This window comes from Taudactylus pleione, unplaced genomic scaffold, assembly GCF_031769625.1.
Source record: "Taudactylus pleione unplaced genomic scaffold, aTauple2 ptg000069l, whole genome shotgun sequence".
NCBI classification, from domain to species: domain Eukaryota; kingdom Metazoa; phylum Chordata; class Amphibia; order Anura; family Myobatrachidae; genus Taudactylus; species Taudactylus pleione.
The window spans coordinates 8169393-8190069 of NW_028284471.1; the positions used below are offsets into that span (position 1 = coordinate 8169393).

Here is a 20677-nt window from a genome sequence, read left to right on the forward strand (position 1 = left end):
TAGGCGGAGTGATAGTCTCCCTCATCCTGCCTTCTGGTTTTTGGCTATACCGGTCTAGCTGCTTGTAGAGGTTGCTGAAAAGCTGCTGAGGATGAAGCCATATTCTGACCTGAGTGAGCATACACTTCCATCCAGGACAGATGGATAGGGGGCATAAACATAGTAGGTTGCAGTTGCTGAGGGTACCCCATCATCGGGACTGAACTAGGAGCCGCCAGCCAGTCTGCAACCAGCACCATGATCTTGGAAAAGGAAGCCCAACGGGGTTCCTGCCCAGAAGCTGGTAGGTTTGACTAATGTGGTGACTCCTTAAAACAGTGACCACATAATCCATCTTGTATGAAATCCTGTTGGGATAACCCAGCTTTACATGCCATACATGACACCAGCACATGGTCTTCAGCCACCTGTTTTCGTTTCTTTGCATAACACTAGTGACAGTTACAGTATGTTCAAAGTTTTTATGCAATGTGATAATCCAAATATAACCCACACACCTGCAGTAGAGTGTTTATGAGGAGAAACAGCAGTGATAGCTAGAACTAACAGATATTCAGAAATAAAAAAGGCAGTACAACACACAGAAGTTCCCTCACTGGTGTTGCGGTGCCGGCGGGGGAAGACTGAGCAGGCAGCATGGGCGTCCATCCGGATGCCTAGACGGTCAGCCTCGTGCCACTACTCATGGGAAAAACAAACAAATAAAAAAACAATTAAAAAAAAACAAACACTTGTTTGGGACTGCTGCCCACAGTCCCACTGTAAGCAAGGTGCACTCCTGTGTAACAAACCAAAAACAAACTGCCTGTAGCCAGGGGCGGGGTGTATACAAAGAAGGACCCAGTGCATCCTGGGAGCTGAGAGATTGTTAACAGTTTGTTGCCTGGATCACTCCAACCACATACCCCAAGGTAATTTCTGTGGACCCTATGTATTACAACACAGATGTTTGTTATACCACTTTTAGGCAGAACTCCCCATGATTGGTTAAAAGTTAGTTTTCATAATGGGATTACATACATTTTTTTGTGGATTGTGCACTATGGACAGTTTCCTGCTCCAGTAAAGGACACTATCATAATCCACATCAATGGAATTCTGGTACAATATTGGCAACTTTTTAATATAATCACACAAAAACATGTAAACACATTTAACCACATCATATTCTTGCTCTTTATTTAAACAGGTTACAATTAACAGAATATACATCCTACTCAGACACTTACTATAGGGCCAAAATAAAAACTCCAGAAATACTTCAAGATACCAGCCAGACAAAAAACACATTGTTAAGGATAGTTTTCAGATATGCCCAAACACCAGAAATCATGCTAAGTGGTAGTGTTTAGTGATTCACAATATAGACAAATTAAAAACAGACAAAAAGTGAAACAGTCCTTTAGCTCTGTGTATTCATAGAACAAACCCATGCAAGAATATGAATTTAGTTTACAATAAATATTAAAATATTTATAATTTCCTAAATATTGTGAAATTTAGCACCATCAATTGCAGGAAAAATTATGCAGCGTTACCCAGTGTTTTCAGGTCAGTGACTGACCATAGCATTCTTATTTTAAAATATCATTAGAAAGTCACTTTATATAAATTTAACCCAATTCCCCACTAGGGGGCTGGAAATGTCAACAAAAACTGTAAAAATAAAATAAGTGTTTTTTTTGGCAACTGGCATTCAAAGTAAAATAGACAATTTTTTTATTTGGGCCTCGTCATTAGAGCATGACAAAATGACAACCAAACACACAGACAGTTAAAATGTAAAAGCCCTTCATTGAGGTCATCTTTGTCCCATCATATTATTCTTGTTTTCACCAAAGATCGGAAGGGTTCCTAGATTGCTCCTCAGCAGAAGACCGATTTTGAAGTGAAGGGTTAAGAGATTCCTTAAGTACTTAATGTCTTGGCAAAGATGCTGAGGATTCAGAACTGCTGCGAGATTTTATTCCACTGCCTGGAAACTCACTCTGGTTCATATCTATAACATCCAAGATGTACTCCTTGCATTTAACACAGATGTCCATGCAAGTCCAGTTGTACATTATCCTCTTGCATAAGGAATTTTCTGCTTCGGCTTTCGATTCAAACACCAGTGGTACGCTATGACAAAAACAAAAACAATGTAGGTTGAACTGACAACTTTATATATTTCGTCACAGAATTCTGTAAGAGCATTGCATCAAGCTGGAGAAGTCTGTTCTAGAACATGCGTAAAGAGTTGATAACTGCAGTAGGTGTTTGTTTTTTGTCCAGACTAATCATTGAGTTTTTGGGCACTATAAAGAGAAAATTCCAAGAATCCCATATACTTCATTAATATCTTCTTTGAAAGATCTTACAATTTAATAGCAGACAAGGTACAATATGTGTGAATTTTGAGCAGTGAACCTGCTATGCATGAAGCATGGGCTTGCCAGAAATAATCCCTGCTGTATAATGGCTTGGGAACAGTTGAAATTCCTTTATACTTGGAATTTGGAGCTGTATTCCCATGCACTGACTAGCGGCAACTAATTTGGTATAACGGAGCAGCTCAGCTCACACTTTCATAATAACTTCATGGCAGAGGAGCAGTTAGTGTGTCTAGTGTTCGGGAGTAAAACAGGTAATAGGTCTTGTTGGCTTAATAAGCCTGAGAATGTACATTGCATCTACATAAGTAGGATTTGGACTCAGAGGACCTGTAACAATACACCCAGGTTTATGATAAAAAATCTCCACAGAAACAGGTTTTATAAAGGTTACAATAATTGTTACCATAGTAACAAAAGGCAGAGTTATCCTAAATAAACCGCCATTAGTAGAGAAGTGAAGCGAAGAGCGCTCAAAGCAGATTCTTCCTAAAGGATTGTAACATTTCTTCAAATTCATGGAGTAACTGGTGTTTCAGGACTATCATTTACGTGGAAATATTTCCAGAGCTTCAGGTGAAAAGATCATTTTAGTAAACTTGTAGGAAAGTTTAAGCCTTTACCTTATATGCATGAGGTGCTGCTTTTAAACACAAACAGTGAACCATGGTTACCTGATGATTACTTTTCTTTACAGTAGTCCATGGAAACCCATCATATTGTATTTATTCCCTTCTTAAATTAAATAGTGACAATTATACAATTGAAAATAATAACACACACACACACACACACACACACACCCCTGTCCCCAACCCCCCCCCCCCCCTTGGTATTTAATTCTACCCCTCTTCCCCTGCCTTCCCAGGCCATCCTGTAACTCCCCAAGCCATCTCTGAAAATTATAACATGTGAACAAGATGGATGGAAAGCTTTATCTGCCATGGAATACTATGAAGAAAAATAAAACGGGCAACTATAAATCTACTGTTTTTCCTCCTGTCCTCTCTGGCAGCCATGATAGTGGAATGTACACAAGCATTACAATAGGGAGCGATACAAAAAATAAAAAATAAACCCCCCATTAAACCACATATGTTGCATAATCAAATGTTTATTCAAGTGTCTGCATGGAGGAACATTTTCCACAAACTAAGAATCAGCAGTGGATAATTCTACCCAGATGATAATGATTAGAGAAGGTAGACAGATGCATATCCTGCAGAGTTCTGGCACCAAACCTCCAGTCCTCTTCTCTAATCCATTTAGAAATTGTTCAGATGCTGCATAGACTTTCCATGGTACTGATGGAATCAAACAACTGTTCTGTATTTTCTAAGAAGCCCTATATGGAGACCTAAGCTTAGCGGTAAATCAATTACGGGATAGGAGTGGAGTTATGGACCATCGAGCAGCATATAATATTAGGTCAATAATATATACACACACACACACAGATGTGGGCACATACACATCCTCAAATTATAATAAATAGAGAACATAGGATGAATCACGCCACAGACCTTGCTGCTTAGCCGCACCAAAACATTAATCTTAAGTACCTAGTAGACTATAAGCAAACAAACTCAAAATTGAGAAAAAAAAGTAGCAGGAAAGTATCAAAGTTGAGGAAAAAGTACAAAATACAAGATGGGTCCGATATGAGTGAACCGCACCATTCATTATTATGCTTAATTTTCAACTTTCACCAATACATTTTAAACAAAAACTAATCCTACTGCAAGTATCCAACTTACAATTTGCAAACGAAAACGCAAAAAAAAAGTAAACAGCACAGGAATCTCCCGGAGTCTTGCGCCATATGGTGCAAAATTGATATATTGAAATATATAATTAATAATGATTGTACAATAAAGGTCACAGAAATATTTTGGATATACTTTCACCCAGAGTAATTTATGTAATGGTTAATACTACTCAATGTACTTTACATTTAATACATATGTAATAAGCACAGCAACTGCAAACATGCAATTATAGAATCTACTTCAAATCACAACCCTCACCTGGAATAATCCCAGTGTAAGGCTTCCCTGAGGAACACCCTGTTCTTCTGTGCCTGGCACATCGATTCACTCTCTTCAGACAGGACCAGTGGTTTGAAGAAGCTCACTGGAAGATGCATGCATTGCTTGAAAGGCATCAACATCTGGAGTGTACAGGAAAGAGATTACTCTTAGCTACAACTCTGAAACCATATCGTTCTCCTCTAGAGCACATATTCTCAAACTCAGTCCTCAGGCCCCAAAACAGTGCATGTTTTCCAGGTCTCCTCACAGAACCACACAGTGAAATAATTAGCTCCACCTGTGGAAACTTTTAAATGTCAGTGGGTAAAATAATACACCTGTGCACCTGCTGGGAGACCTAGAAAACATGCCCCCGGTGGATAGAGGTTGAGACCCACCGCTCTACAGTATTGCCTGCTGACCAGAGTGACTAGGGTCATTAAGATTTCTGTAATCCTAAAGGTAGCGGCATCACTAGGATGGGGAGTGTGGGGGGGGGGTGCAGGCCACACCATTTGAGGGGGTGACCCCAAAATTGCAGAGCTACCATTTTGGAGTCTCCGGGAAGCGATGCAGCAGTGGCGATTGATGACGTGCACCATTCCCCTCCCCTCCAGAGGGTCGGGGGGGGGGCTGGGGACTTCCTAGCAGCTCCAGGAGGAGCGCTGGACAAGCCCCAGCATGAAGACGACACATATGAGGGGACATTACCTCATGGGTACAAGGTCATGCCCCCTTACACAAGCAGGAGAGGGGACAGCAAGCACCCGGTGATGCTTTTGCATAAAGTAATGTTGTGGGTTTGGGTATTGTGACAAGATGAATAAGCCAGGTGTATCTAAAGATTTCACTCACATCAGTGATAACTTGTCACACAGAGTAGGGTTTATTCTGAAACTAGACTGAGGCAAATAGAACCTCTACCAGGAAGTAGTATCTGCTAGTCACAGCCAGTCTCAGAGGCCCATTTATTTAAAATCGCATTTGCAATGTGAACTGGGGGTGACATTAGCACCCATGATCGCATTGCTGGATGCGATCATAGTGCCAAATGTACTAAAGGACACCAGCAGAGCAGTGACTTCAATAGCTGGGGAGGCACACATGTAAAACACATTTTTAGATCAAAACTCTGCAATATGATAAGGAGGGAGTATGACAGGGGAGGCTCTACCCTGACTGCATGTCCCTGCCGCAGAGACAGGGACTCAAAAAGGAACCCATCCCTGTGATGTGCTGGGAATGAAGTGACCGCGTTAGCAGTCTCTTTACTTCTGTGCATGCATGATCTACAGACCACGCATGCGCGGCGGCCATTGCTGGGGGATGGTTTCTATGGAACCCTGTCCTGGCTAGTATTGTAATATGTAGCCCATAGGCTATAGCGGCTTACCCAATCTTCAGATGGAGTAAGCTGCGGGGACCGAGGTCTGGAATGCTACGCATTTAAAAACTTGGTAAATCTGACAGCATTGCATCCCCTATAGAAAGCTATGGGGCTTGTGGTACTGGCGGAAAGGGAAGGACAGCAGCAGATATTGGAGAAATTAGCTGCAATCCCCTCCATAATACATCTGGGGGATACTTAACATTTGCGGGTATCCAATGAAATCGGGTGTTTTGGGGGAATACAGTGCAGGTCTGTATTGTTCAGCTGCTAGACACATGCCTTTCAGCATCAGCACAGTTGTTAAAATTAACTTAAATATAACAGAGCAATCTAGTGCAAGTTTTCTGAGGCTCATAATGAACAGGTACTTTAGGCAATGATCTAGCCATTTACTGAAAAAACTATATTCATTACAAATTGTCATCACCAAGTGAGAATACAAATCTTTTGAATAGTGCTACAATTGCTAAGGCAACACTGTACCAAAGAATGGGTCATCAACCACTACTTTCTGTCATCTAGCATTCTGATCACTGGACCACACACACCAAGTGACTTTTGGTTGGGGATGTTTTTTTTTTTTTTTTTTTTTTTAAATAGAAGAACCAGGAACATCTGGGAGAATGTCATACCCAGTTAGATCTTAAAGACAGTATTAGATATCATGGGCTGACTATTCCATCACAGGGAAAACTTATTCGAAAGAAAACTGTTGACCACAATGGAGGACATATTGAACAATAATCACATTATTCAATCAATTTGTATCAACCACATCACCACTTGGGTGACAAACTTTGTAACTTTCTCAACAAATGGCCACCACATCATCTGAAGTGCTTGTGTTCAACATTTCTCTTCATTATGGGCATTAGTACTGACTCCAGAGTGCTCTAAGTCGGGATACTTTAATTTTAACAGTCCTGTATAATATACAGTATATTAATAAAATTACAGGTAGCAGACAGATGGGCAACTAGCATAAAAAGAAATATATTGGAGATTGAAAAAGTCAGAATATCAGTTGATACCATATATTCAAATCAATATTGTGTGTGTTAGTAGTCATGTACTAGAGGTTTTAATTATAAGACCTGCAGTGCCATCTGGTGACAGACTAGATCTTTGCATGCTCATGAATTTCAGCAATGAGGACATAGAAGCTTGTTAGATCTCAAAACCATATGAGACTCCGTAAGTCTGGGGAAAAGAAAATTAGTTTTCAATGCATTAACTTCAACTAACATAGAAATACTTTTAATGCCATTTTTCCAGCATCTCTGGCAGTGACCTCACATTACTAATCCATACAAAAGGGGCCTATTTATTAACATTATTTTCACTAAAATAATGTGAAAATGTCACACTTTTCACATTATTTTAGTATCACAAATTTATTACAGGGTAATTGGAGCAGTTTTTGTGAAAAACTACCCCAATCCCTTCAATTCACATATTTTTAGTAAACAGATCGCATTTCCCATACGTAATTGGGAAAAGCGATCTGTCTGGTAGTTACTAAAAATAAATTGTAAAAAAAGTGGGAAACAAAGGGGCCCAGAAGTACAACTGGACCAGGCCCCGAGGTCCTAGGGGACCCTGCAGTGTACAGCTTCCAGTGCTGCTGCTGTGGTGATCAGCAGGGTGCAGGCATGTATGGGGCCCCTGCTAATCACTGCAGCAGCAAATCCAGGGGTGGGCTGGACCGGAGGGGAAGTTCTGTAGAAATTACCTGCATCAGATGGATGATCAGTTGCCAATAAACTCCATTTGAGTTCTCAACTGCAACCCTCAAGTACCACCACAGGTCATATTTTGTGGATTTCTTTAATCATGTACAGGTGAGTTCATCTATTTTCCTGGGTCAGTAATTATCCCACAGACAGAAATTCTGAAAAAAAGACCTGGTGTAGACAAATTGCTCACAGATCCCGTTCAATTATAATGAGCCTATGCAACTGCAAAGTGCATGGACATCATGTCTGTTTTAGGAATTTTAAAACCTTAACTTTTTGTCATATATCAAGTGGAACAGAAGTGTATCAGAATTATACCCCTTTTACACTAGCAGCATTAACCTGGGTTATTGCACATTAAAGCTCAGCAACCCGGGTTACTGTGCAGTGTGAAAGGGCCATGTTGAAATAAGCCTGGGTCAATGCGACCCGGGTTCCGTTCTCTGCATAGGAAGAGCTGGCGCTTGGAAATGAGAATCTCCAAGCGCCGGCTCACCATGTGATTCCAAATTACGTCATCGACCCGGCATTAGTGCCAGGTTGGACCTAGTTTCTGTAAGGGGTTTTAGCTGGGTGGGTGGCACCCGGAATGAACGCGTGAACATAATCCTAGGTGTGTCTCGGCAGTCAAATGGAAAAGACGCATTAGATATATTTTACTAACCTAGGTTTTGTACAAAAAAGTAAAAGCTGTGCAGTTCAGTTCTCCAGAAATCGGAATCCACCCGAATTTCAGATCAGAGTAGTGGTTCTGATCTTTTCACAGCTCGGAACTCTGATTTTAAATCAGAATATCAGGTTTTGGATTGCAAAAATTAGGATTAACTATTAAAAAAAAAAAAAAAAAAAAACCCCAGATCCAAAACCAAAATATGGGGGTCAGCGCACATCTGTATTAAAAAGTAGAAAGACAGATTTCATAGAAGGGAAAAGTTCTACATGGTGTGGGCGGAATTCAATTCTTTCCAGCCCCTATCGCGCCCGACGGAGCTATTCTATTCTTGCTCCTGTCGGCGGCGATCAGCTACCAAGCCCTACATTTTAGCTCGCAGCCCCTGGGGGAGGAGAGCTGAAATGTGCGAAAAGTGACATGTTTGGGCGCCCAAACATCACTTTTCGCGATCGCGGCCAGCACTTTGGTCGGGTTTAGCTGCTTTATGCGGCTAAACCTGACCTCTATGGGCGCGATCAGGGTGAAAAGCTGGCACAATTGCATAGTGGCCCGCAATCTCCTATCACTAGACGGGAGATGCGGGCCGCGAAATCAATTGAATTCCGCCCTGTATCTGTACATATGGATGAGCCACTAGCTTAATGTCCAAATCCAAAACTAAAGCTGCATACATGGTACGATCTGTACAACCAACGACTTCAAAGATATCTTTCAGTGAAGTCATCCTGCCACATCTCTGAACAGGCAAAGTTGACGATCTCGTGCAAGTTGGCCTGCATGTACGGACTATCAGATATCGTTAATGTGGGAACGTGCATCGTTGGTCGTTCACTGCATAAAAATGAACGATATATCGTTCATAGATATCGTACAGTGTGTACACACCTTAACAAGGATCAGAGTGGAAGTTTGGCAGACAATTTTGTAATATAGTCCTGGTTAACATTCCATATAAAATAAACCCTTATTCAGATAAGGATAAAATCCTTAGTTTCCTTATAATTCTGACGGGAGTGGTCCATAGTCATTTCAGGAGCAGAAGCCTCTAAGCAGGGGTAGGCAATAAGCAGCTCTCCAGCTGCTGTTTAACTACACATCCCAGCATACCCTGCAACAGTTTCAGCATGGCCAAATAGCACAACTGTGACAGGGAATACTGGAGGGTGGCTTATTGCACACCCTTGCTCTAAAACCAGATTAAATGGTCTCAAGCATTTTTTAAAGTGACCATCACTGTAGACAGCTGCCACAGTGAAATAACTGTATACATTTATATAATTTACAGAATAAAACCTGGGACACTTGTATTCCATATACTCTATTTTGCACCACTTTTCACTAAATGGTCATGTGACCCAATATATGCTACAACATGGGTCTCCATAGCAGGACCTGATTTTCATAACAACCTAATATTTTGCTTTGGAGAATATAAATACAGTAATCCACCATTTTCAATATAAAACTGGTTTGGCTTTTTGGCATAAGTTTGCCATCAGTTCCTACCTCAATGTGGCATTTTGGGCAGATGGTCCTGCAAAACAAGTAAAAAAAAAAAAGTTTCTCTACATGTAAACTGTAAATAAATTAGTTCTGCAGTATGAGAGCCCAACAATGTAATGCATCTCTCCGACTATCTGAGGTGGAACGCATACCGCTGTTACCATGTCAGCTGGCCACATTTTGCAGGAGATAAATTACAGGTCAAGAGTAATAATTCAGGCTAGCACTAATGGATGCATCAATGTTTTAGTTCTGTAGAGCAGACATCCAAAATAGGATGAAATTCTGGAACAGTATCTTCATACAGGGTACTGGGAATATGAATATGAAAAGGGACGTTAATCTAAAAGGAATACTAGAGACTTGCGGCTCCAGGGGTGGGCCTGCAGCATACTTACCGACATTCCTGGGCAGCTTTCCGGGAGCAGCAGGAGGGAACCTGCTGCTCTCCTCTTCGAGGGCGGGTCCAGTCGAGAGACGTAATTAGGCCGCTATTTGCGCCATTCAACCCCACACCTACGGACCTGAAAATTCCAGGTAAAATCTTCCCATCATGCTCACTTCACTAGGAAGTGGGCGGGATGCGGGAGATATACCTACTCTTCCAGTGGTGTGGGGGGGGGGGGGGGGGGGGATTACCCGAAAACTGCGCTGCAGCCCCACCTCTGGAGCCACCACTGCTTGCTACACTTTATGGTGCATTGTACATGTTATAAGTAATTAACATTCTCTCTACATGGCATTAAAGAGGCAGTTTTGGGAGGTAGTTGTCTGCTTCTGAAAGTAGACAATTATAACAACTGAGAACTCATGTTTGGCACCATCCATGACAAGCTGCTTTAGCCTAAGCATACTTCCATCAGAGGAGGAGAATCACAGTGGAAAAAATGGCCAGAAAAGAATGTAGCTAGAAACTGTCAGTAATGGTGTATGGATGACCAACAACAACTGTCCAAATTGCATACAGTATATTATATTCATAGACACACACACACACACACACACACACACACACACAGCCATATCTAGGGTGGTGCGGCCTGTGCCATGGTACTTTTAGTTTCCTCTTTATCCCCAGCATCTCCTGGCCTCCCCCATCTCTTCCCCATGAGGTCACAGCCTTTTTTTGGGGTGTTTTGTCTTATGTCCCTATTTGAAAAATAGGTGGGGGCACACCAGTGCTCTGGCACAGGGTACCAAAAAGTCTAGTTATGGCTCATACATATACACACACCTAAAGGTTCACACTCACTCCATTTCCATTATCTGCTGGGGTGCTGCTCCAAATTCTTGTTGCCAAGAGATCCTACAAATACTTAGAAGTAAGGGGTGCATTCACCAGACTTGATGTACTGTAGGCAAATAATCTTTATTCCAACATCATAGGGCACAATTAATTCATTGACATTTCGATCCTTACAGTTCTTTGTCAAGATAGACTCAAAGGCCCCCTATGCCCTTAATATACCCCACCCATACAAACATCCCACCCCTATTTAGCATATAAACCTACCCATAATAAAAACAAACCCCATCATATGTTACAATGTTAACACTTACATACCAGCTCCACTCCACTACCGCGCTGTACACAGACGCTGTCTGCACATGATTCCAAGAGTTTGCAACACTTCCTGGTAACAAGCCGGAAGTCAGTCATCACCATGGTGTGGAACGCGAGCCACAGATTCAACAAACACTCAAACAGAAGAGAATAAGATATCACCTCTTGGCTGAGGAAAGATCGGTCCTTAGAGATCTCAGAAATAAAGAAATCACAATTAGACCTGCTGATAAGGGCGGGTGGGGGTGGGGGAACAGTGTGTTGAACAACTGCGATCACAAGGAGGTAAACAGTCAATTGTTAGATCGACATACAAGAGATTACAGGGTGATCCGACACAGGTGTTCCGAGACTGGACAGTGTGTTTAAGGTAGCTTTTGATCAGAAGTGGATTAATTGTAAAGTATATGCTTTTTTAAAGACAGTTTCCAATTTGTCCGATCATGTACCACCTACCAAAGATCCACAAATCATTGAAGGATCCCCCTTGTAGACCGATCATATCGGCTAGGGGTTTCTTATTCTCTGATGTGGCAATATATCTTGATAGCATCCTACAACCATGTGTTTGTCATTCACAATGATTTTATTGAGGGTATATTACAACTAATGAGAACAGAAAATTTGCTATTGGTAACCATGGACATATCGTCCCTACAGTATATGCCGTTATACCACACGATGAAGGTATTATGATGGTTAAGAGGGCATTACTTGCGAATCAGGACGGTGATCCTCCGTTTGATTTCTTGTTACAATTATCGCTAACATGCAACTACTTTAAAAATACGGCGGACAATTTTCTCCAAATCGCAAGAACTGCTATGGGCACCATCTTGCTCGAATCTATATATTGATGCGTATATAAAAACACTTACATCATCCTGTGATTTGGAGAGACATTTAAACTTTTCCGCTGGTTTATAGATTATGTATTTTTTATTTGGTGTGACAGAGAATGTCTAGATGATATGCTACAATATCTGAACACCTTGGACTCGACAATTATATTTACTATGGATGCTCATGCTGAACAAATAAATTTTCTAGATCTAACAGACACTGGTTATGGTCACAAACTCAATAGAAAACAAACTGATCACAACACACTACTTTGTTTTGACAGTTTTCACCCAGAAAACCTCAAGCGTAGCTTGCCAGTCTCCTAATTTTTAAGGGTCCTACGCAACAATTCGGACTCAAAAATGTCAGAGGCCCAGATTAGAGAAATGTTTCACTCAGAGCGGTTATAACGATACCACCGTGACAAGATGCCTAGCTAAGGCACGTAGGTTTTATGCGGGTGAACAGGAAAAAGGGGTGCACAACCGGGAGAACCATTTGTAATTACAACTATATACAACACAGCTGGGGTAACTGTAAAACAGGCACTTAACCAGCATTGGTCAATTATGACTACAGACCCAGTGTTCAAGAGGAAATTACCAAACAAGCCTTATCAGCTATAAAAGAGGTTCCAACTTAGAGGATCTACTGATGCGTCCGGAATTATATTCAAGAATGGCACCCAATACCTTCCTTATGCACCAGAAACAAAAAAAAGGCTGCTTTAAATGTGCTGGCTGTATAACATGTAGGAGCATGCTGACAGGTGAAATATTTCATCACCCACACACTGGCCGTAAAACGAGGACTAAACATAGGCTAACCTATACATCAGACCTAGTGGTATACATCTGGAGTTGTCCCTGTTCACTATTTTATGTGGGCAAGACCATTCAACCATTCTTTGAACGGAAGGCAAATTCATTGCTCATCAATTAGGTCAGCTATCTAGAATGGTTCTACAGACAAACCGTTGGCCAACCGCGCCATCAAGAGGCGGTAACAGAGTGAAGATGCCATTACGTAGGGAAGCACTCTGGATTCACAAGTTTGACATGATCTGGCCACGGGGCTTAAATGACTATCACTATGGAGCTTTTCTGGTTCAAATAGTTGGACACTAACTGGATGATGGGAATATAAACTGTGTTTTCTAATGAATCTCTCCTGTATTGTTAGATGATTTTTCAATTTTTTACATTTTATTATTTTCGATTATACTTTTTTTTTGTGAAGTGATCAGATATTGGTTTTCTGCTGGGTTTCTTGCCATGAGAGCCAATTCTTTGGTTTGTATTGATATGGCATGACAGATAAAGTAGTATAGCAAGACCTACAAATGATTGGCCTATATGCTTTGCATTTGGGATTTATGCCCCTACTTTTTTTATCTAACGACTTACCAGCTCCTTTCACTACTACTGTGGTGATAAAGAGGATTAGCCATTCAATTGGATATCTAGGCATCAGTAATAATTATGCGATTGCCATACCTTGTATAGATCTTCATACACTGATTCTACACTGGTCCAATGTCTGAAGTAAACTTAACACATGACAGCAGATGCTTAATAATGACAGACCAAATGTCTCATGCTTAAGCAACAATAAATGTGATCATTTGATTGAATAGTGCAGTGGAGAGCCTTGGGTCTCACCGTATTTTGAAGCTTGCGTTCCACACCATGGGGATGACTGACTACCGGCTTGTTACCAGGAAGTGCAGCAAACTCCAGGAACCATGTAAAGACAGCATCCGTGTAGAGCGTGGTAGTGGAGTGGAGCTGGTATGTAAGTGTTAACATTGTAACATATGATGGGGTTTGTGTTTTTATTATGGGTGGGTTTATATTCTAAATAGGGGTGGGATGTTTGCATGGGTGGAGTATATTAAGGACATAGGGAGCCTTTGAGTCTGTATCTTGACAAAGATCTATGAGAGGATTGAAAAGTCGATGAATTAATTGTGCCCTATGATGTTGGAATAAAGATTATTTGACAGTAATTCAAGTCTGGTGATTGCACCCCTTACTTCTAAAAAAAAATACACACAATATGTAGAGATAAGGGTAAATATTCTAGAAATTTTACCTGTCACAGAATTTGCAGGAGAATGGCCAACAAAAGAAGAGCCTTTTCCTGTAACAGCTAGAGCAAGCCTGGAAGACAGCATTTCAGGTTAGTAACTTTCCTGAGACACCAACCACCCCTCAGTCCAGCACTCAATATACCTTGTAACCAGGAAAGTCCGAACTAGATGTGAAGACCAACATCTCAGTTTTAATCATTGCTCGCCGGACAGGAACCAACTCTAAGATTGTCGGGGATAGACGTATTCTTGGAATACGCCAACTCTAAGATAATAGAGATCTAATGACCATTGTAGCATTCTTACCAACCAGCCTGAACTTGTTTTATTAAAGTTTGCATTATAGTTACTGACATCAATAACAATATTCTTCTTTGTGGCAGTACTAGAGCAGAGGAACCTCGTATTGTATTTGAGGTGTTAACAATTCAAGGCTAAAAATGTTGTATTTACTGTACTTCCATATGTAGCATGGTAAAGTCAGAAGGATATTTTATTGATCTGTACACTTAGCAACTAGTGAACAATTGGCCTAATTTGTGTAGCAACTGTCAAGAAGATGCAGTTTGACAAGCAATTAGTCAGATGGTAACTTAAGCCAACCTGACTGGTGAAATCTCAACCAGTAAACCTGGCTGGATGATGACCCCATATGGTGATTGCTCAACTGTTCCAATTATACTGATCTGGCCTTCTGTTCAGAGCAACAATTTGTTTGGTTCTTTCAGACCAGGCCAATAAGCAGCCCTGTTTATGGTCACCATATGTTTGCAGACCATGAACACCTACTTGTTTGCAACTGCTTCCTTGGATGAATCCTTCATATGAACTTGACCGCTTGTGGCCAGACATCAGCTTCTCATGGTTCAATACGGTGTTCATTCTGAGGTCCACTTGGGAGGAGGTCAGCACAGGCATAAATGACAGATCTAAGGAAAGAACACATCAATCATGTATTGCACTTGGTGGCTTGTCTTATGTACTATGGTCTCATACTAAAGTAACTAAAGTAACTGCTTTAAAGTATAAACCATGGGGGAGATTCATCAAACCTTCTAAAATGGACAAAGTGAAAAAAAGATACCATCGCAATTTTCTGGGTTTTATTTTATAGAATATACTAGATAAATGGCTAGAACTTGATTGCTTTTACTGGTCAAGAAGAAAATATTCCAGCACCCCAAATACATAGGTGCAATGATTGGAGTTACCAGTGCTGCTTGACGTCCCATCAGGAGATTTGTTTTCAGATGAGGATCCAGAACGGAGTTCAGAGTGCCAGCTAATTCTCCCCTGTGAACAAGAAATCACTCAGTGATTATTCAGCAAGGATTACAGCCTTCAACTTGAACAGTAGCTTGTATTAATACTTTAATAGTACTGTGTAGAGTTTTGAATGTATTCACAAGCTGCACAAATATCTACTTAAGTGCCAGATAGATGACCATCTGCTTTCCTTAGCCAACATGATCACTTCAATGAGCAGATAAAGCCCACCACACACGGTAACAGTATGTATAGAGAAATTAATTCCTTGGATATTTACATATACTCCACTGTCCAGTAGATCGACAGCCGGACCAAACCTGCTTCCCATTTCGCAGCCGTACAGAGAATAATCACGATGGACAGAACACAAGTTGTTCGAGGATTTAAACTCTTCATCTGTGAAAAGACATTACATCAGGCAAACCCTCCTAAGCTATACATATATATTATATATACATTCTAGCCAGGGTCAGACTTCAGATTACCCAGAAATTCAACCATTTACAGTATTTATAATGTATGTTGCAGATGTGTCCCTGGGATATTACTGAAGTAGATGGAGATTAAACAAATTACTTCCAATTTCCTTCCTGTAAATAATATGTCAGCTCAATAGAGACAGGAAAAATCAAACATTTATTCCCATGGTGTCTAGAACTTCCCAGCTTATCCTTTAAAACAAACAGTCACTATGAGTAGGAAATATAGCAGTCATTCAAAAAAGGAAAAATAAATTAACAGTAATTAGCTTTTTTCCTTTTCAACTCCATGGCAGTAATCCATGAACAGGACATACCCAAGCAACACATGAACCAGAGAGTGGGTTACTCAACAGCATAAATAAACTGCCTAAGTGCAACCATTTAGGCATGATCGATGTATGCCCAAATGCCCAGCTCATAAATAAGGTCTCTGGCACCTTATGTCAGTTGCCTTTCTAAGGCCTGTATAATAACATCCTTCATCCTTCTTGAAAGTATGTTTGATCTTTGTGCTTCCAGTAGGATCTCAGACATTTTCCATCAATTTTCTAGATGACTTTTTATTCAGGACAGATACGCAGTCATTAGCTGGCTGTGTACATAGTGAAGAAAGTAATTTCCTGATTGATATGAAGATTAGAAACTACCTTCGGTAAGGAACGAAGATTAGTCAGCAATAACAACTTGTCCATATATTTTCATGAGAGGTTGAGACATGAACCATCAGGTAGTAAGGGGGGGGAAGACCCTTGTCCAATAAATCTTGCTGCAATTGCAGAAACTGAAATGGCAGCAAAGTAACTTTTTCAGATCCCCATTTTTAAGCATTGTATGCTCAAGCTCAAATCCCTTAAAGCCACGTTCTTTGCATCCGGATGCAGAATCTGACCCTATTGTAGATTATCTGACCAGGACCATAAAGGCTAAGTCTGTTCCAGCAGCATTCCCCACACCCATGTAAACCACGGGCAGTGTGGCCAAAGCATGAGAACAGCTATAACCCCTACTGGATTAGGTCTACTGTAGAGTGAAATAAGAGAAAAAGTAGAAATATCTTGTAGTAAAAATATTGGTGTTCCTCTGCATCACAGGAACAAGTGAACAGTATTTTCGAACAGTCTAGATTTGCTTCTGGAAACAAAGGGAAATTCTAGCTTGTACCCTCAATTGATAACCTACACCCACTGATCTATAATGGTGAGCACCAGTTTACCTGCATTTGAATTCCTGCTACTTCAATGATTAATTGAAAATTGGTCTAGAAAGACAATAGTCAATGTGAGGGGTTAGGCCCTGGTTTACCTCCCCTAATCATTAAGAAATTAAGAGAGACTCTTTAAATGTAGCCCCACTACACTGCTGAAAATACTACTTTGTTCCCAGACTGAGAACTTAGTGCTTTTCAGAAGTATTGTTAAGGAGATTAGGAAGTAAAATGCCTATCCTGTGGTAACTGATGGGATTTGAATCCTTGTGCCCAGCTTTTCTACAGACAAAAAAAATATATATCATAAATGGAAGCAATTCTAATGGAATTACCCACGGTCCAAGCCATAAAGCTCTTCTGGCCACACTACTTGAGACAATACTTCTGGATGAGAATTTAATTCAGTCTAGAAAAGCTTCAGAGAAAAAAAATCAGTTATTTGGTCTGATCTCAGTACATTACTGCATGTCACACCACACTGCCAAAAGCCAGAGGAGCTGTGGCACAAAGAAGCAGCCAGAAGACACAGAAGGAAAGTGCTGGATTAACATTGGGGAACTGGAGAGACTAGAGCAGGCTGGAGCTGCAGAAACAGGGGAATGAGGCTGGAGAGACAAGGGGGGGGTGTGAAGCTGAAGAATTCTGGGGAGGTGGGGAGTGGCTGGAGTTTATACACAACTTGCAGGATTACTGGCACAGCTTAGCTGTTCTACTGCACTGCCAGATGTTGGTGCATGTGCTAGCTGGAGCCAACAGGAGGAGGAGGGCACCACCATCTATTTTGGTATGAAGTTAACCCCTAATACACAAGATTTTTTTTCTATATTTTGTTTAAAGGCAGAGCAGGATTTTCTTTAGATTTAGTGATTCAGACCACACATCAGTTAAAGCTTCATCACATACAGGACAAATAGATTGAGTTTTAAAGTTCTCTTCTCTCCAGCATGCTCTGCAAAAGTGTACAGCATAATTACTTCCAATAGCAGCTCTAATTAGGCATCCATACAAAGCTTGCTAGGCATAGTGTTACTGTAGTTGACTCTTTGGGGGATAACAGTCCAGGGCACCAGAAAATATCTGGATTAGAGCTACAGTAGTGTGTGAACAGTTTTAGAGTGATCAGAAGAGCTGCATTACCTCATAGGAGCTGTGACCTTCCAACATTCTTATCTATAAAGAATAAGAGGAGACAAATCTCCTGCCCAGTGCTTGGAGATGTTGCAGAGACTCACCAGGAATCCGTATTTTTCTGCATAATAACCAGACACTACTTTTACATATACAGTACTTGCCTTACTCAACAGGGCAATAAGTAGCCCTCCAGCTGTTGTTGAACTACAATTACCAGCATGCAATGCCATAGTTTTAGCATGACCAAATAGCAAAACTGTGGCAATGCATGCTGGGATGTTTAGTTCTGCAACAGCTCGGGGGCACTTGTTGCCCACCCCAGCCGTAAAAAGATTCACATAAAGGAAGGAGGAGTCACACTGTACACCTTTTAGGGGGTCCCCCCCCCGTATCTACTCTGCAGATGGGTAACCTAAACATTATGGCTGCCGTAGTGTGAGAAGGACATAAAGCTGTCATTGACCACCTACTGCCTGCATCAATCGGAAGTTCCCTGTAGGTCTTTAGCACTAAGCAGTTAAAGTCACAATACAGTCACATAAACACCTTGTATTAAGCTCCTTTTAACGTTCAGTGTTGCTTTGAGGGTTTTGGAAGATTTAATTTCAGACATCAGCAGTTCATGTAGACTGGGCTCTTCCTGGGATCGTTCCTTCAGCTTTCTCTCTGATGCCTAAATCAAGACAGACTTGATTAGCGTGTTCCCATATGGAAATTAACATAGAACAGAAACAAAGTGACAATTTCCAAATGGGATTTTATACAGGTAAAAAGCCAAGACTAACTAAATATCTTCAATTGCCACCATCAGGAGGTGGCAATGGCAAAAGTGTGGCTATACACATAGTTGTGATTCCTATTAAATAGGCTCCCATGCATTGTATCTTATAGGGAGAGCCTATTTAATAAGAATCACAGCTATGTGTATAGCCACACTCTTGCCATTGCCATGTATTTTTTTTCACCTCATTAGACTTAAATGGTCCTTAACCATGTACCTCAAATGATCTAATACATCTGATTAAATATAGAATCAGCAAATTTGTGTTTAAACTATATTTTTAACAGTAGAAACACCTGTACAAACAGATCTAAGGCGTGCCAGCTGAATATACCAAGTACCCTTACTACAGGTGCTTTTGCTCACTGTTTACACTTGTGACAACCTCTTTCCTCCTGATGTTTGGGAAAATTGTTGCATAAACTGCAGTTACTCGGTTTATTAACTCTCTGGACAGAAGCAGTAGGATCATGTTCTTCCTGTATATGGGCTTTGCATTTTATGAAGTCATTCAAGACCCACAGTCCAGTTAAAAATCTAAATGCCCTACACACTCTAGCGATATTCCAGTCAAGCTGATAAACAAAACTATTTTCCTGCCAGCTGAAGGTCCTGCTACCGGTGGTACATACTACACAATTTTTACGAAAAACCTGCAAATTTTCAGATGCATGGATCGCTAATTTGTATTTCTCCGCCGACAAGGGTGATAAGGTAAACCTTGTCAAAAAGTTTTTGTAGGTAATGGCCAACACACTAAAGGATATAAGGACCTTTTGGTCAACATCTTTTGGCAAGTTTGAACAATCATAATCGTAACAGAGGGCTTTTTGGCCTATTGTATCACCATTTGGCCAAAACCATCACACTAAAGAAAAATCATCTAGATATCCCAATTATAGTGAGCAGAACAACTTTTTTGTCATGATTATTTTAAAATATAGTTGTTTCAAGCACACCCCCCCTTCCACCTTATGTCAAATAAATACTTTTTTGCAGTTATATATAGGGGTGAGCGGGTTCGGATTTCTGAAATCCGAACCCCCCCGAGCCCCCCCGATCCGAGTCAGGCTCGACTTTTCCCGCCTGACTCGGATCTGAAATCGAGGCAAAACGTCATCATCCCGCCTTCCGAGTCTCGCGGGTTTTGGATCCTATATAAGGTACCCACGTCGGCGCCATTTTCTCACTCGGCTGTGGACAGTGAAGAGGGAGGGTGGGAGTTAGGGCTGTGTAGTGTAGTGCTGCTGTTGTCCACTACTTCAAAGTCCATAGGGGCTGGCTGTGTTGTGCTGTGCTGCTGTTGTTAATAGGGGCTGTGTCCACTACTTCAAAGTCCATAGGGGCTGGCTGGACTGTGTTGTGCAGTCAGTTCTCCATAGGGGCTGTGTCCACTCCAAAGTCCTGTGCAGTGTCCCAGTCCTAAAGGAGTGCTGTAGTGTTGTCCAGGGGGTGCTCTGTCCATCAGGGGTGCTCCCCCCAAGTGCTAAAAAAATAATATATTTTCTGTGTTTGTGAATTGTGTGCGCAGTAGCCGCACGTGCATCAACAAAGTAGTGCCAAGCGTGCGCCTGTGTCATAAGTAAAGGGCCGGCTGGCTTGAC

General features: G+C 41.2%; 1 protein-coding gene across 2 annotated transcripts in view; it reads right to left on the bottom strand.

Annotated features, from left to right (window-relative positions):
* Window positions 1-1137: 1137 nt before the first annotated feature.
* LOC148534302 (protein spire homolog 1-like) overlaps window positions 1138-20677 on the bottom strand; it is a 33776-nt gene continuing 14236 nt past the window's right edge. The window contains exons 8-16 of one of the 2 annotated variants that reach the window (XM_088467170.1): window positions 18839-18965; window positions 15750-15868; window positions 15415-15496; window positions 14993-15132; window positions 14346-14468; window positions 14206-14273; window positions 9708-9735; window positions 4400-4542; window positions 1138-2121 (exon numbers count right to left, since the gene is read on the bottom strand). In XM_088467170.1, the coding sequence (XP_088323296.1) occupies window positions 1917-2121; window positions 4400-4542; window positions 9708-9735; window positions 14206-14273; window positions 14346-14468; window positions 14993-15132; window positions 15415-15496; window positions 15750-15868; window positions 18839-18965 (1035 nt within the window). In that variant the 3' untranslated portion in view covers window positions 1138-1916. The remainder of the gene's footprint in view (window positions 2122-4399; window positions 4543-9707; window positions 9736-14205; window positions 14274-14345; window positions 14469-14992; window positions 15133-15414; window positions 15497-15749; window positions 15869-18838; window positions 18966-20677) is intronic. The other variant, XM_088467171.1, reaches the window with a different exon arrangement.